Below are 19,133 nucleotides of genomic sequence, written 5' to 3'. Positions count from 1 at the left end.
ACCTCCTCAAGGGTATTTCTTTCCATAAGGGTAAATAACAAGAGAATCATCAGCTAGAGGATCAGTATAACACTAAAGTGTGATATGTTTCACAGAAGGTCTAAGAGAGAATTCAGACAGATTAAAAATATATAATAATAAAGAATCAAGTAGTATTAAGTGCTATGAAGAAAAATATTTAAAAAGGTAAGAAGTCAGGGACATTTGGAGTGAAGAAGTGCCTGCTACCTTAGACAAGAATCTAGGAAGACCCTCTGAGAAGGTAACAGATGAGCAGAAATCTGAAGGAAGTGAGGAAATGAACTATGAGAATATCTGAGGAAAGAATGTTCCAGGCAGAGGAAACAGCAAGATTAAGGTTCTGAGATGGCCACATGCTTGATATATTTGAGGAACAGGAACAAGGCCAATACAGCTGGAACAAAATAATTGAGGGAGCAGTAGGAAATGGGATTAGAGATACTGCCAGGGGCTAGATAATAAAGGGCCTTTTGGACTATGGTAAAGAAGGATTTAGAATTTTATTATATATCGAATTGGAAGCCACGGGAGAGTAAAAAGCAAGGTACTGACAAGAACTGACATTCCGTAAGGATGACTCTGGCTGCTGGGTGAAGAACAGACTGGTGAGAGTAAAGAATGGAGCTAGGGAGACCAGATAGATATCTACTGCTATAGTTCAGGCAACAAATTAAATAATTTGAATTAGTAGTTGTAGAAGTGGTGAAAAGTGGTTAGATCATAATATATTCTAAACACAGAGCCCTCAGAATTTGCTATTAAGTTGCATGTGGAGCAAAGGGAAAAAGAACAGAAGATTATTCCAAGGGTTTTCATATTCAACATCTCAGTGACTGGTACACTGAATGAAGATGGGGGAGAACAATAAAATTAGAAACTCTGTTTTTGACATGTTAACTTTCAGATACTTAATCCAAGTGGAGATACTGAGTAGGAAAGCCAGACACACAAGTCTAGTGTACGGGGAATAGCTCTGGACTGAAGATATGAGTACTGATGTATTTAAAGGCACCTGGATGAGATCATCTGAAATATGAGTATAAAAAGAGAGAAGTTCAAGGACTAATGCCCTGAGTTACTCTAACTATTAGTGGTAAGAAGAGGAGGAGGATACTGCAAAGGAAACTGAGGTAGGGAGAGTATCAGGAGAATGGTGTTCAAGAGTCAAAGGAGAATTTAAAGGAGAGAGCAGTTAGTTGTGTAAAAAGCTGTTGTGGGGTCGAGTAAAATAAAGATTGAGAACTGATCACTGGATCTGACAGTCTACTCCTAGAGGGGTTCTGGCTGGTTGTTTTAATGAAAGGTATTTTAGCGGGTATGTACGCTGATCGGAATAATCCAGTATGGAGGGAAAGACGGACAATGCAATGAAGAGGAGAGAGAATTTCACAAGTCCCTGAACAGTCAAAAATGAAGATCTAGTACAGAAGTGAAAGGTGAGATTTAAGAACACAAGTGGATCATTTATTTTAACAGGATGGAATACAGAATAAGACCATCAATTGAGAATGAGGGCCAGGAAACAGGTATTGGAAGTTTAATGGGCAGCTTTGGAGCTGATGTGGAGGAGGCAGAGTTGCAATTAACCAAGGTTAGATCTTACCAATGAAGTGACAGAGGAGCAAGAGAGTTAAGATTATGAAAGGCAGTGTTTATAGTCATGGACCAAGGAATGTGAGCAAAGCAAGGAGGGAAGTGAGAGCATGAAAGAAATGATAGATAATAAAAAGTTGGGCTGGAAGTCTTTAAAGGGTAAAAAAAAAATTGTTGTAGGGGAGGTGAGCTGAAAAGAAAGGAAGTGCTAGTCAGTTTGAAATGCTTGCAGCTGAGATTTTGTAAGTGGTTCAGTCAATGGTAATGAGGTCTTGAATATAACCATTTCAGCAGGTCACTCAAGTGAAAGAAAAAATAAAGACTCCTAGAGGCAAGGATATCAAAGAACTGAGAAGTCAAGATTTTGGAAGGATCATACCAGGATACTGAAAATCACTAAGAATGATTACATGAATAGTGGACAGAGAAAAGACAGTTCAAATCATCAATGAGTAGGAGTGATTGTGAAAGATGCAGATGACTAGACAAGGAGGGGAAGTAGAAAATACTGTCTGATGATATATACATTTTTAAAAGGGAGGAGGTACAATCATCCATAAATACCAATGATAAGCAAGGAAGACATCAACTCCACTTGTTGGTCCCAAGGTACATGGGACGTGACAGATAAAAATTCCACTTTTTGTGAGGGGTAAAGAAAAAACAGTACTCTCGGGGGAACACCAGTTTTCTATGAGAGAAAAAAAGGCAAGATGAACCATCACAGAAGAGTTTGAGGAAAAAGGAAATTTTGCTGATCACGAACTGGGAGTTCCAAAGGGCAGAGTGAAAGAAATTGGGAGGTCACAGATAAATGGGAGTTTAAAACATACTGGAGATATACCAGAGTCAAACAGAGATAAGGAAATTAAGTGAAGGTGATCTGAAAGGCTTCAACTTTTTTTTTTTTTTTTTTTGCGGTACGTGGGCCTCTCACTGCTGTGGCCTCTCCCGTTGCGGAGCACAGGCTCCGGACGCGCAGGCTCAGCGGCCATGGCTCATGGGCCCAGCTGTTCCGTGGCATGTGGGATCTTCCCAGACTGGGGCACGAACCCGTGTCCCCTGCATCGGCAGGCGGACTCTCAACCACTGCGCCACCTGGGAAGCCCCAAGGCTTCAACTTTTTTTAGTGATTAAGATGTCCTGATGGTATGCTTGGTAAAAGGTGGATAATCAGTTAAATTTAGTTGTCTGCTTGTGACTGGTTTAGCATTTGCAGAAGGGGTGTTGGGCGGGAAAGCAAGGTCAGGAAATTGGTGTCTCACCAAGAATTTGAAGTGCTCTTTGGGGTTCCTCCTTTATATCCTGCAATTGAAGGTGTTGAGATATGTGGTTCTTTAAAAACTGTACAGCCTGCACTCACAGGAACTTACTCAGTCAACACTATTTACTGAATGTCTGAATGAACTGCACCATCCTAGATACTGTAATTCCTAATTATCTAATTTGAATTTGTTGAAGACTATTAAAATTAAGCAATATAAAAATAAAATAACAATAATAATAATAGCTTCCAGGCACTCTTCTAAGTGTTACATGCATTTAATCATTTAATACAATTAACTCAATGAAGTTGATGCTATTATCTTCATTTGGGGACAATATAACCAATGCATAGCTCTAAAAATTAAATCCTTTCTACTCCAGAATGTACCTGTTTAGGACAAATCATATTCTTTTCATACAAATTAGCCTATTTATTTTTCTGGTATCTGAACAGTGGGCATCTATCTGAACAGCGTTTTCCTGTATTTTAATTTAGGACAGAGTTTCTTCCTCTAAAAAGCATATTATTCAATTCATGTGGCTAATATTCACTCTTGTTAAAATTTTATTGTTCTGCTTCAATTATAAGTCATTATGCCTGTTCCATTCACTCCTAGGAAGAGAATTTTGCTGTTTTCAGCTTAATTTGGCACGTCAATTATCTGGGGGAGGGTGGAAATTCTATTTGAATATTTATAATGACCCACAATAGGGATTTTGAAGTAATCCAAAACATGGGAACAATTGCCAAATATACATCCGAAGTGACCTACCACATTACAGCTGTTCAAAGTTTATATATGACTACTATTTTCATTAATAAACATTGACATCACCAAGTAGATAAAAGCTTTTACGTAGGAGATAATCAAGTAGCAAAGTCTAGAAGTATTGTGCTAGAGTTTTTTAAAGCCCTGTTGAATATAAAAATTGGTCTTGGATTTAACAGAGCTGCATCACTAAACAGGACAGGGCAGATTGGCATCAAAGGATCATAAATACAAGAACAGGAAGAAGGCTGAAGTGAGGAACGGAGGAGGGCTTGACAATGAGTAGCCCACGTTTTCTATATTATAATGACTATTCAAAATTAAGAACATAAGTAGTATGAAGCTCAAAATAGAAAACCTTACACCAAAGTAAAATAATTCACAAGAAACTCATCTTAGTTTAACACTAAAAACAAACAAACAATAAAACCTCACATTGTAAACTTTTGGGATACAGCCAAATGACAAAAATTAGACATAGTCTTTAAGCTGTATGGTTATCATCATGGGTAAAGATTCAAAGGGGTGAGGAAATCAGGTACATGGGGGGTTTGTGCAGCTTGAAGAAAATCTGAAGAATGGAGGGGAAGAAAAGGGAAGTGGAGGAAGAGATGGGCTACTGTGAAGAATCAAAGGCACGTATGACGGCAATAGAGTGAATCCAATAAATATAGGTACCCAAGAGGTTTCAGGTTAGGTGCCATTATTTCGGAAGGCCATGAGCTAACAAGGTTTCAGGTGACTGAAATGGTAATTAATCAGTCAATTCCATAAACATTTACCGAGCACCAACTACATGGCAAGTCCCATCCTAGAAGCTGGGGTCCTGCAGAAATTTATAACCACTTGGCTTCCCTAACATTTAAAAATATTAATGACTTCCTACTAAGTTCCACATATTACAGTAGAATCTGACACAAAATCTTAGTTGTGAACACAAATATCTTAAACAGATGAGCAATTTAAGTGAATCTGTAAAGTACATTTTATTTTTTATTTATAGAGGCTATTTGGTGGGATATGAAATCATATAATGACTTTCAAATTACTAAAACTGCATTTAATAACAACTCTCCAAACTGCTAAAAGTACCATGCATCATAGTTATAAGGAATTAGATTCAAAGTTAATCTTGCTATCCAATCTTAGAAAAGAATATTTCTGACAATAGTGAAACAGGAGACCTGGTAATCACTTTTGCCATTTATCATTGACAGAACAAAACACTATCATACATATATATTCACAGGTATATAGCATATGCTCAATAAACTAAAATTTCATTAATCTACTTTGTTTTTAACAATATAAAAATCCTCTTATGTTACAAAATAAAACTGCTAGCCATGAGTCAGTAAATGAAACAGAAAAATGTATCCTAGCATCAACTAAAATTTAAATACGCCTAACATTCTTTCTCAGTCCTATTATATTTGATCCTGTAAAATGAATTCCAGTGAGTTACAACAAAAGACTTGGATATATAAAATATCCAACTCATTAGTGAGAAAAATAACATAGAATGCAAAATGATGTTGGTTCTCCAGAGCTGGGGAAATATAAGCTAAAACTCTGACCTAAAGTCTACATTTATAGATATGAAATACAAAGATAATGAAAAAGACAAAATAAGTAACAGAAAGAGGGCTGAAAGAAAGAAAAATAGTAATTTTTCAGTATACACAAGTGATCTGAACCAAACGGGAGGAAGATAAAATTTTAAATGGCTTTGTAGGATCAATTGCAAATAGAGTTTTTATTAAAATTGTGGCTATTTTAGTGCAATACAATAGCAACTTTTTGGCCCAACTCCTAAGTAACTATAATGTAATTCCATAGTTTCAGTAGTTTTATATGTAAACTATTTTGCTTGTCTTTCATTTGTATGCCTTTTACAAGATGAATTATATATCATTGGTTGTGTTTGTGTATATACATATAGTTGTGTGTATTTGAAGTTTTTAACAGATCTTTCTTATTGACAATGGAAAAATATCACTTAATACTAACATAGAATGAATAACAATGCTAAGCTTTAGTCTCTGTGTCCCTTTTTGGTATATGTAATTGTAGTCAAAATCAAGTTAGTTAAATTCTTGGGGCAGTATTCAATCTAAGAGTTAAATCAATCGTTGCCTCTGAGTAAGTTTTGATTATAAGTAATCTCACTGCCTACATAAAAACTATTAATGACTCTCCCTAGCCCAGTAATTCCATTCCTCTCAAACATCTAAGAAAAAACAAGAATATTTTTACTTAAGAAATATGACATTACTTAAAAATAAAAACTATTGAAAGAAAATTCTAGTAACCAAAAACAAGAAGAAGCTGTTGACAGTTACTTTATACTTACTGTGCTGCTTCTAATTACTAAAAAAAAAAAAAAAAAAAAGATGGTTTTAAAGGAATTTATTTTTAAAAGGCCCTAAGGTATGTGTATATATTTAAATTTAAAGGACAAAAGCATTCTCACCTTGTTTTTTAAATTAGACTAATTTTTATGCTTTCATTTTTACTGAAGTTGAATATCTATTAAAAACATGTTTTAAAATGAAAATATTCCCCCAACCCTCCTTGAATACCAAATAATAGGTATTTCACTCAAATTATGATTAACTTTATATTTTCCTTATATTTTTAATACTCACTCCTCAAAAAGAAGTGGTTTTATGTGATTTTTTTTTAAAATTTGAGGACTTTTAGTATTTGCTCAGCTCTTTACACTGTCAATTGAATATTTGATAAAATATTCCTATAATCATGTAATTACACAAGTTTACTGCTTTCCAATTAACCCTAGATAATATATTTATAGAAATGGAAGGATTCATTAAATCCCTTGAATAAACCATAATGTAATAATTTTAAGATATTAGTATATACAATAGCCAACTGTATTCAGTTTAATCTATACTCAAAACACTAGAAAATAAAAATATTTCAAATTATCTTCTGTTTCTTTACTATAACAACCTCCTGAGGTTATCTAATGACATATAAAAGCTATACAAACAGGTATTTTCTTTGGTCAAACATCATACTTTATAGCGTTTAACACAATCTGAAAATAAGGAGACAAGCATTATTAATTTACATTTTAATTTATGTATGAATGGCTTTATATTTTTAGAGAAGTCATTCAACAGAATCTGAGACTGTTTTGTTTGGCATTACATAAGAGCAAAAGGGAAAATATTTTTGTTTCCCCTTTCACGCTAAAGACCTGCATAGATGGACTGAAAACATACATTTCTGCGTATCCAAGGTTTCAGGGCATAAGACTGTGTTTTAATAATAAGAAATCTATACTAATACATTTTTGCAAAGCAACATGAACCGAAAATAATTTCAACAAGTGGTATGTTACCTGGGTGGAGCTGGTGGCTACCGAGATGCAGTCAATAAAGCTGTGTCTTCGAGTGAAAAATGCAACTATCTGCTGCCAGCGTGAAGGTTCTGGCTCAGCTTGCAGTTCATCTGATGAGCCCTTTTTCGCCCAGTGTTTCTGCTTTGGGCCTACTGAGCCATGGCTAGAGCTAGTATTGCCTCCTCGACTGGCGCGAGAGTACAGAAGTGTGTTGTTCCCGAAAATGTAATTCATCTCTGCAGCCCTGCAGGTGGTTGCCAAGCAGTCTTACTTCTCTACCAGCTGCTGAGTGGTGAATGATCGGTAAAAACTGCAGCTAGAATTACAGCAGCATCACTTGTAGATCAGGGAAAATAAAAACCTTGAGAAATGATGCTCATTTTCTCTGTAATTTCTTCCCATGAAAGAGCTTGTATCTTCCCTCTGTACCTGTTAGCTGTATGATGGCTGAGTTTATATTTCTAGACAAAAAAGACGACATAAGGTGGTTTTCTTTCTCATGATTATTTTTTCACCAGCGTCTGCAGGAAAAGCTGTTCTTTTGTTAGCTGATAACTAGACGGACTGAAATCCAGGAAGTGAGGTCGATTAGCAGGTAAAGAAGGATGTTATAAACACTGGACTACCAAGACCCTTTGGGGCTGCCTGATTTAATGCACTGGGTGGAGAAACCCTGGATTACCAAGTTTCAATCACAGTCTGAAGTAAAATCCAATGGCATCTTCGCTGCTTAAATAAATTATAAATATGAACTGAATTTAAAAATACAAGAGGATTCTCTCTGCCAACAGTTCTGATTGTTTAAAACAATTTTACTAAAGAAATCTTTCTATTCACATATAAATTTCTACATCAGGAAGGCACTTACATTAAATAGCACTAAGGTTTTAAAAGGTACTATCTACATTAAACTCTGAGGATCTAATGACAGAGAGAAATCCATTTGGAATGTAACTTGATAATTTTATTTAACATATTGGTTTTTTTGATTAACTGAGTCTGAAGACAGAAACAGAATAACTAGCTAAATAAGTATTTGGCTTCTGGGACTTTTGTGATAAAAAAGTGCTATTATCAGCATCATCTCTCTCATATGTTATAAACATTAAGATTACCAAGTTATGAATTTGTAAAAATGCAAAAGAATTAAACATAAATTTTTTGTTTTATAGCCAGTAAAACATATTTTATCCAACATGACATAAAATAATACTCTGGTTCAAAAAATAGTACTGTTTGATTGCTAAATAGATACTTTCTAACATCTAATATCTAGGTCTGTGTTTCTCAACACAGTAGTCCACCTCAGAATCACCTCGGGTGCTGGTTAAAAAAAATACAGACTGATATCCCCTTCCCATTAGAATTTTTAGGGGTTAGGGAGATCTGGGAATTTTCATTTTTGAAAAGCCCCCCTAAGAGACTCTTAAGCACCCTCAAGTTTGAGAACCACAGATTCCTAAGTCTGTCCTCTAAATACTATGCTACATTAGTATATAAAACAACATTTCGCCATTAAAAACAATATATGAATAAAAATGCTACTTGATAACTTACTAATAGTTGAGTAATTCAATTTTTAAGTTGATATAAGTACATCATAATCCCCAACCTCAGCCATGAATGAGGACCAACAAAATCTTGCTTGCTTTTGCTTACCAGCACCAACTAAATGCAGTCTATTGGAAAGTAGCATTGGCAAACTACAACCTCTAGGACTACTGCAAATCCTGATTTGGCAAGAAAAGATGCGAACACTGTCTCTATGATTCCGTCTCTAAGATACAAACACATGCCCAAGAAGGGTTGAGAGTCATGTGGGACTTCTGGAAGTAAGATGTTTTGTGACAGATTATAGCAAAGTTTGCTTCTTCCCAAGAACTGTACAGACAGTAGCTGGCAGCTTTATGGCCCTACACAGATTGATCTTATCTATTTGGGGGTAGGGGACTAGAGGAAAACACTAAGGGTAGACAGAGAACTAAGAATCCTCTCTAAAAGAAAAAAAATAAAACCTCCTAAAAATAAATTTTACTATGGACCAGATACTTAATAAAGAACTGATTAGTGTGGTTTATACAAATGCTCTAGTAATTGGTTTGACCCCGAAATATGTGTCTTGATCTGTATATGATGGAAAGCCAGGGTGGGAGGGGGAACCTTAGAATTTATACAGATTCTGTTACTCTGGATTTGTAAGGATGAGGATATTTTAAAAATTTTGGCTGCACTGGGTCTTTGTTGCAGTGCGCAGGCTTCTCTCTAATTGCGGCATGCAGGCTCCAGCGCGTGAGGGCTCCAGAGGGCATGGGCTCAGTAGTTGTGGTGCACAGGTTTAGTCGCCCTGTGGCATGTGGGACCTTAGTTCCCCAATCAGGGATCAAACCCACGTTCCCTGCACTGGAAGGCAGATTCTTAACCACTGGACCACCAGGGAAGTCGTGGATAAGGATACTGAAAATGAATGTTGAATGCAAATATCCTACTCAAGTTGCAAACAGTACCAACACAGATGGAACAGTAAGGCATTCGTATACAATGATTTCTTATGCTAGAGAGCCAAAGAGCTTGGGAACAATCGAAAGTTGATGAACGCTCCATCCCATATATCCCGAGTACAGAGAAGAAATACTTCTCAATATATAAATTTCCTATTCAAATCGACTGACATCAAGAAAACAACTTTGAGTTTTGAGAAAGGCTTTTTTATGAAAATGTCCCATTACCTGAGCTACGGAAATCTAGGATCACCTCATCGACTGCACAACAGTCAATACACACATACAAAACCATATATGTACCTAAATCACAATTGGTTTCATATGATTTGATTGGGAAGCAGAGGCAACCAACTCCTCACTGATCTCTGCTTTAGAATAACCATACCCGTGTCACATATTGGAAATATAAGCTCTATTCCGTTAAACCAAAATTTAAATTCATTATAGAACCTGGAAAGTCTATTTAAAATAGCGAATTTTAAAAAATACTATACAACGTTCAAATCATCAAAAAGAACACTATTAAGATTTTAATATGATATATAAAGAATGGACTTTTTTTTCTGCAGTCAATTACTCTACCACTGAGCAATACTCTGCACCTAACATTCTTTTTTCTGTACAGTTTTTCTTTTTCACAGAATGATAATAATATTATCTATAGCAGAACTCTAAACAGTAAGAGAAAGCATAAGTAAACTAAGTACATCCATTTAGTGATTACATACTTTAAATATGATTATGAAAAATTTATGACTGTTAGAAATGTTTATTTTATAACATTAAATGGAAGTAAAGACAGTTCAAAAATTTATATAGGATAGGCCCTCAATTATTTGTACCCTTTTCCAAACTTGCAAATAAACCCAGAACTCTTCAGGTATAGTAACAAAGGCAATGATTAAGTAATTTTAGTGAAAATTTTTAAAAGGTTGAAGGATGAGAGGAAAAACAATATTGAAACTCTAAAATATTAGGAAAAAAATTACTAAGTAACCACAAAGCCAATGTACTGTAAATGCAACAAGCATTTTCCTTACCTTTTTATCTTTATAATACGGCCTATTAAATTTCAAAACATGCAGCTGTACTAAGACAAGACTAAGAAGATTGATGACATAGATTTGTTATTTATCTAGAAAAAAGTGATCATATATATACAAATCGCTTCTGTATGAGCGCCATCTAGTGGTCAAATTGTATGCAAACTGTGTGCTCAACTTAGTACTCCAGGGTCATCCAAAAAAGATAAAATTCAAAAGTATTTTAATATATTCCAGAGTTGTAAAAACAAAGTTGACTTCAACAAAGCACTCAGTATGCACTCAAAATAGGAAAGATTCTCTTCCTGTAGCATTTAGTTCAACAGGCATATGTTTGCTTATAGCCATTCTTCAGCTACCTCCATTTCTCACAATATTTGAAAAACTACCGATTGCTGCTGGTGATTTCATTTGATAGTATTCTCAGTACTAGTGGATAAAATGTGTCCAGGCTAGAAGATACACTTATTTATAATAATTATCTGTTCACATACCCTGTTCTGTCTTCAATTTCAAGCCCCTTGTAACTACATTTACTTTGCACATATTAAACATAATTTTCCGTCATTGAAGACAAAAGCAAAATATGAACTTTTATTCAATGACCATTGCAACATCCCGCACTAAGCCATGTCACCCTTGTCATTTCATCTAGATTTAAATCTATTTTGAAAAAGGCTGAGGTTTTGTTTACTTGTTCAATTTACTGTTCTGACCATTTTTCCTAATTCTTAGATCATTTTCAGTTTTAGGAATCTTGACACTGTTCTTATTAGTACCATACTACTATATTTAGAACTGTTTAAAATTGAAGCTTACTTTTAAAGATTTTCATATACCACAAGAATTTACCCACTGTGTCTGTCCTTTTCTTCCACATTACAGTTTTTCACCATTATATCACCAATTTCTTTCTTGAAACTGTCTAGCACTGGCAAGAAACTTTCCCTTTTAGAGTCTTAAATCATAATTACTTTTTTAAAAAACTATTTTTTTTTTTGGCTGTGCCACGTGGCATACAGAATCTTAGATCCCTGACCAGGGATCAAACCCGTGCCCCCTGCAGTGGAAGCACGGAGTCTTAACCACTGGATGCCAGGGAAATCCAAATCATAGTTACTTTTACGTTTTATGCTAAGGCCTGAATAAAGTAACTTTCAATCACTATCTTATTTCATTCATTACTTCAGTAATGAGAATCAGCACTAGCACTACAAGATCCTGACAGATTATTTCACAGCATGTTTCATGGTGGCAAACCCTTCATAAGCCCACTCATCAGCTCAGGATCAAGGTCCTTCACACCTTGTCCTCATTTCCTAACAACCGTCCTAAACATCAACTACAATATAATGAACTTTTCTGCATTTTTAGTCTCTTCAGACTATCACTCTCCTACTGTACTTATTTTCTCCAGTAACTGCCTTCTCCTCTGAATTAGCATATTGTATACATCCTTCAACACCCTGTCCAAATATCAACTTTGTTTTTTTACAATACTTCAAGAATTTAACTTCTCTTTATTTTTTCATGTTACATCATACCGTGTTATAACTATCTCTCCATAAAAAATACCAGTCACTGAAGCCTAACAAACTTACTAACATAGATGTTTAATAAATGCTAAATGCATGTTATTTGATAAACAAAACTAATATTATGTTGATTTTTAAAGCAATCATCTATTAATCTTATTTTTCTATTAGCTTTTATAAGAACTGTGAAGAACAAAGCAGTGCCTAATTTACATTCTACTCAGCAAACTGCTACTATTCAAAGATAATTTTTCAAATTACAAAAATAGTAATTCATATACTGAGTTCTATGTATAGTACAACAGTTACTTGCTTCATTCCAAACCACAATACTATAAAAGTGGAAAAGTTCCTTATATTAGCTTTTTTGTTTCTAAAAAAAGACTGCTAATCTTATTTATATTTTAAATAACATATATTCCATTGTTGAGCTTCCTAAAACATTTGCAGTTATTTGAAAAAATTTTAAAAACATTAAAACTTGCCTTCTTATGTCAAAACAAAGTTATTTTTTAAAAATTTGGTTCTCTAGCAGAAAGTTAAAGTAATCCTAACCATTCTGCTATTACACTACCCCAATCCTATGCTCACTCCTCAAATTTTAATCTATGCATGAGATAGGAGAAGCAGGAAGAAATACCCCAAATGGGGCAGCTTTAATAATTCTTAAATTACAACTGTATCAGAATATAGTTTGTCAAAAGTCCAGCCTATCAAGATTTCTGACCCAGTAATTTGACTTCTGGAAATCCATCCTAAGAAAACAACTAAACATACTTTTTATGCCCCAAGATGATTCACTGCAGCCTTCTTTACAAAACCTAGTAAAAATGGAAATAACAAATAGCGAAGACCAGAAGTGTTCAGCAAGTTAAGGTACCAATATACTATGTAATGTTACGTATCAAGTTTTAAAAAAATTTAACATGGGAAAATGTGTAAAACAAGTTTATAATAGGAAAAAACTCACATTTAAAAAAGTAAGATGTAAAGTATGATTTAGAAACAGATGAAGGAGTAGATAATTTCTTCTACTGGAAATGAAAATCCTAATCAGAGAGCCAGCAAGCCAAAGGGGGAATACGATGATGATACCCAACTGCTCTACCTATTTGCATCAGAAACTTATATTTATAACTGTTTCAGAGACTGATGCTGTTAATATCTAATAAAAGAAAACAAAATGAAAAGGAGCAAGAGAATGCCATGTAAGGATGGATAGATCCAGCTGCTTTTCACTGAGACCAGCTGAATTATTACCACAGTATACTAAGATGCTTTAAGGCTAGTACTTTCTTGATCTTAACCAAAATTTGTCAAAGATTTGCATACAAATACTCAAACTGCCACTGCACTAAGGCAATAGTATAACACCAGCAACTATAAGATGTATGTCAATTGCAGAAAAGATAAACTGAAAAAGATGTGTTTTATAACTGTTAGTAAAAGGATATTTTAATCTCAATAACATACTCCTTTAAATAAGCCTCCGTCAAATTTGTCTTTAAAATGCCCTCGGGGGGAAAAATGCTATGGGAGACATAATCCTTTAACATGTAATAATTAACTGTATGCAAAGGACAAGAGCATTTTTAAAGCAGATACCAAAAGACTCAGGCAAAATTCACTTAATTCTCTTATGGTAAGAAAATCAAGGGAAAAAGAGTCAAATTAAGGAAGCAAGTGAGAATCTTCAAAAAGTAATAATGCTTTCTCACTCAATAACTAGAAACACTTAAGTCTCACTGCAGAGTGAGGATTAAATAAAGAGATGTCAGAAATTTACTTTAAAATACTTCAAGACAGACAGTAAAGAAATATGTGTATGGTGGTTCAATTAAGCTAGGTTCTAGTGCATTACTTCTCAACAGTGGCTATCCCCTAGAAACACCTGGAGAACCTGTAAAACTCTCCAAAGCCAGACTATACCCCAGACCAATTAAATCACAATCTCTGAGATGGCACTCAGATATAAATTTTAAAACCTTTTTAGGTGGTTCCGATATCCCACCACAACTGAGAACCATTACTATGGACAGTCAGTTGTCCTAATCAGGAATTAACATTCCTAGACTGGTCAGCTAACATTTAATTAAAAAGTAAATGGCTGCTATAAGATTTTTGTTATGTTAATCTTTGATCAACACCAAAAGTTTGCCAATTATCATAATGAATGAAGTGGGCTTTCATTGGTGAAATCCATTGTATTTCAGTTATATGGATCGGCTAAATTAGACACAATCCACCCTTGCATAAGGGAAAGAAAGACTCTGAAGAGGCTTATACCCTTAGAGATGGCGCCTTAAGGTTTAGTACCTAAGATGTCTGGAAATTCTGGGTAACAAAATCTTGGTCTCTGGAATATTGTTTTATTTGCCTAGAGTGAGCATTTTATGCAACAAAAAAAAGTTGAGGCTTCATCACATTTAAAGAGGCTATATACAATATGTTATGTGGCTCACTGTCTGTTTAAATGTCTGCCTGTGTCAGAATCTGCATACACACAGAACTACCAAACGACCACCAAAAGACTGAGGAGTTGGGTGTGTGCAAATTGGCTTTGGATAATTTGTAACAATCATAAACATCAAAAATTCAAAATATCAGAAACAAAAGAATTATACATACCCGGGAAGGTTTTTCGACTGAAGTAAGAAATAGGTTTTATTAATTCAGTCAAGAGAAAATAGGCATAGGCTGATAAGAACAGCATATAAAGCAGGAGGGAGTGCTTAGAATTCAAGTGTTCTAAGGTTCTTATGTTGTTCAAAATGAGGGTAAAAGATATATATTGAGTCTAAATTTTTGTAAGCGAAATATGTATATTAGAATTTCTAAAAAAAAAAAAAAATTTCTAGGATAACCATTAAAGGAAGAGAAACAGAACAGCTTCCAAGCTAAGAAGAAGGAAAAATGAGATGAGAAAATAAAATCTAAAAGAAGACATGTTGGAATAAATGTCTCGTATGTTTAAAATTAAGAAACATACTTTTAAATAACTCATGGGGCAAAGAAAAAAATAATAATGAAAGTAAGAAAAAAAGTTTGAATTATGATAAACATTTCATATTAAACCTGTGGGTTACAGCTAAAGTGTATTTAAAGGAAAATTTACAAATTCAAATACCGTTAGAAAAGGCTGATAATGCAGTTAAGTAACCAACTTGAGAAACTAGGGGAAAAATCCCAAACAGAATAAACTCAAAGAAAGCAGAAGAAAATAAAATAATAATGATAAGAGGAGAAAGGGGAAAAGATAAAATGAAAACTGTCTCTGTCACTAATAGACAACTGATTTTTTTTCCCCTGTGTATCTCTCATTTAGCGTCCCAAAGTAAGATCAGATTGCCTTGGCCAAACGCAATCTTTGATTGATATGTAGGCTATCCACACATTTACATATTGCATAAACGTGTATATATTCATGTTTATGTGTGTATGAGAGGGGATGGAGGTGACAGCACATGGGGGAGGGGCACAGGAGAGGTTTTTTTTAGACATTTTTTTTCTTATTTACTTAAGTATAGTTGATTTACAATGTTGTGTTAAATACTGCTGTACAGCAGAGTGATTCAGTTATATATATATACATTTTTAATACTCTTTTCCATTATGGTTTACCATAGGATATATAGTTCTCTGTGCTATACAGTGGGACCTTGTTGTTTATCCATTCTATATATAAAAGTTTACATCTGCTAATCCCAAACTCCCATTCCATCCCTCCGCCAACCCCCTCGCCCTTGGTAACCACCAGTCTGTTCTCTATTAAAAGACATGGTTCTTTGAAATTGATCATCCTTTGGCAAGAAGGATCAAGAGGATAAAAAGCACAAATAAACAATACTAGGAATGAAAAAAGGGGCTACACCTAAACATAAAATAATAGGATGTTGAGAATATTTCGAAGTAAGTATGAAATGGGCAAATACCTAGAAAAACTATTAACTGAAATCTGACTGGTACTATATAATCCATTACAATTAACCAGTAATATGAAATCATCCCTCAAAGAGAATTACAAAACCCACTTCAAGGTTTACAAGTAAGAAATGATCCTTATACACGATACATACAACTAACAAAGGATTAGTATCCGGAATATATAAAGAACTTGCACAAATCAGTAAAAAGAACAACCCATTACAAAAATGATAAAAAATCTTGAGAGGGTATGTCACAGAATAGGAAACCTGAATGATCAATATTATCAAACAGTGAAATGCACATTAAAATCACAGTAAGATACTACTTCAAACCCAAAACAATGGCAAAAATAACAATACCAAATATTGATGAGAATATAGATCAATTAAAACTGTTACATACTGCTGCTGAAAATGTAAATTATAGAACCTTTTGAAAATAATCTGGTGTTATCCACAAAGATGTGTATACATAACCTACGATTTTAACAGCATTTTTAATACTAGTAATAATCCAAAAATAACTTAACATCCATCAAAAGTAAGGTAAATTATAGTATATTCATAAAATAGAAAACTCTAGAGCAGTGAAGATAATGAATCTCAGGCATATAATGTTGACCAAAAACTGCAAGTTGAGAGTAGACACAGTATAATGCCAATTATATAAAAACCAAAACAGGCAAAAGAAACAATATATTGTTTAGAAATCTAAATATGTGAAACCAGGACTGTGGTTATTTCTGAGGGGAGAGACAAGGTGATGGGGTCAGGTAAAGTCACACACTGGACTTCAAAGATACTGTTAATGCTCTTTTTCTGTACTTACTAATATATTTTTTTAAAGTTTAAAGATATTTTGATGTGGGTATTTGAAATATAATAGTTACTTCCTTCATGAGAACTTTTAGGCTTAAAGATCGTTATCACTGAATAAAATTCATTTATAATATATATTTTTAAAAATGTTTTTAGAATGCTAACAAATACTATGAAATTCCTTATAATTACAAAACCAGAAACATCAAGGGGGGAAAATCCTACATGAAAAAATAGTTCTCTCTAAGCATGAGCTACATTAGTAACAAAAGTAATAAATAATTCATAGCAACAAAATAAAGTTACTATCTTACCTTTATTGGTGAAATATGAGAGTGAGAAACAAATCCATGGACATTTTCAATTTCTGACAGGTTCTTCTCTGAGACATGAACCAATTCCGGACCTATCACCTCATTAGTGATTTGTGGGGAAATGTGCTCTTGAGGAGGTGTATCTTCATCCTGATACCGGTATTTCTGTAACGTACAGCAAATTATTAAATATGAGGAAGCTCTGAAAAGCAACATGTGTTCAATCCAAATCATGATTTTCATAACTACCCAAATCATAATATTTAACTAAATGAAAAGTGTCTTTTACAGTTTAATACATAAAGTCTGAGAGAAATGGTTCTCCATTTTAAAGTCATGCCAATATTTTAATAAACTTATCTGATTATTAAAAATAAGTCAGACTCTGGAAAGATGGCAGAGTAGGAAACACCAGGAATCTGTTGCCCCACCTAAACAATAATTACAGAGGCATAATCTGTCTGATGTAATTTTGGAACTCTGGAGTCTGTTGAAGGCTTGCAACTTCAGGGGAAAATTTGGATGTAAACTGTGTTTAATTTGGATCAGTTTTACCACCTCTGTTCAGCATGGTACCGGAAGTCGTAGCCAGAACAATTAGGCAAGAAGAAACAATAAAAGGTATCCACTTAGAAAGGAAGTAATATTATCTCTGTCTTATATCAATAAACACTCAGCAAAAAAGCTGTTAGAACTACTGAATGTAGCAAAGCAGTATGATATACTGCTTTGTATCCTACAAAAGCTGACACACAAAAATCAGTTGCATTTCTATACACAAACAGTTGCATTTTATACACAACCTGAAAATTACAAAAACAGTTCCATTTACAACAGCATCAAAAAAAATAAGGTGAAAGACTTGTGCAATGAAAACTACAAAGACTTGTGCAATAATTAAGGTGAAAGACTTGTGCAATGAAAAGACCTGCTGAAAAAAAAAGTTAAAGACAACAGAAATAAATGGAAACACATCCCATGTTCATAGGTTGAAGATTTAATATTGGTAAGATGTCAATACTACTTAAAGCAATTTACAGATTTAATCCGATTCCTATCAAAATCCCAATGACACTTTTTGCAAAACAGAAAAACCCATCCTAAAATTCATTTGGATCTCAAGGGATTCAAATAGTCAAAATCACCATGAAAAAAAAGAACAAAGCTGAAGGACTCACTCTTTCTCATTTCAAAACTTACTACAAAGCTACAGTAATCAAAACAGTTTGGTACTCGCATAAAGACAGACATACAGACCAATAGAATGAAAGAGAGAGTCCAGAAATAAACCCTTACATACAAAAATTATTTTTCACAAGGGTGCCAAGACCATTCAATAGGGAAAGACAGCTTTTACAACAAATCGGGCTGCAAAAACTGGATATCCACACATAAAAGAATGAAGTTGGACCCTTACCTAATACCATATACGAAAATTAACTCAAGGTGGATCAAGGACTTAAATGTAAGACCTAAAACAATAAAACTCTTAGAGGAAAAGCTTTAAGACATTGCGTTTGGCTATGAGTTTTTGGATATGACACCAAAGGCAGAAGTAACAAAAGAAGGAACAAATTTGACTTCATAAAAATTGAAAAATTTTGTGCATCAAATGACTCTAATCACAGAGTAAAAAGGCAACCCACAGAATGGGAGAAAATATTTACAAATCACATATCTGATAAGGGATTAATACCCAGAATATACAGAAAATTCCTAAAATTCAACAAAAAACTAAACAACTCAATTCAAAAATGGGCAAAGAACTCCAAAGAATATATACAAATAGCCAGTAAGCACATGAAAAGATGCTCAACATCACTAATCATTACAGAAATGCAAATCAAAACTCGAGGTACCACCTCACAACCACTGGAATGGCTACTATTAAAAAAAGCCAAGGACCTACTGTATAACACAGAGAACTATATTCAATATCCTATGATAAACCATAATGGAAAAGAATATAAATAAAAAA

General features: G+C 34.1%; 1 protein-coding gene across 6 annotated transcripts in view; it reads right to left on the bottom strand.

Annotated features, from left to right (window-relative positions):
* The window catches only part of DLG1 (discs large MAGUK scaffold protein 1), a 284,860-nt gene that overhangs the window by 166,285 nt on the left and 99,442 nt on the right, over positions 1-19,133 (bottom strand). For all 6 annotated transcript variants that reach the window (XM_082654456.1, XM_082654457.1, XM_082654458.1 and 3 more), the window contains exon 4: positions 17,156-17,320. In XM_082654456.1, coding sequence (XP_082510582.1) covers positions 17,156-17,320 — 165 coding nt within the window. The remainder of the gene's footprint in view (positions 1-17,155; positions 17,321-19,133) is intronic.

This window comes from Grampus griseus (assembly GCF_964374135.1).
Source record: "Grampus griseus genome assembly, chromosome: 5".
Classification (NCBI taxonomy): domain Eukaryota; kingdom Metazoa; phylum Chordata; class Mammalia; order Artiodactyla; family Delphinidae; genus Grampus; species Grampus griseus.
The sequence above is the reverse complement of the archived record's forward strand: the minus strand, read 5'-3'. Positions and strand labels throughout refer to the sequence as shown.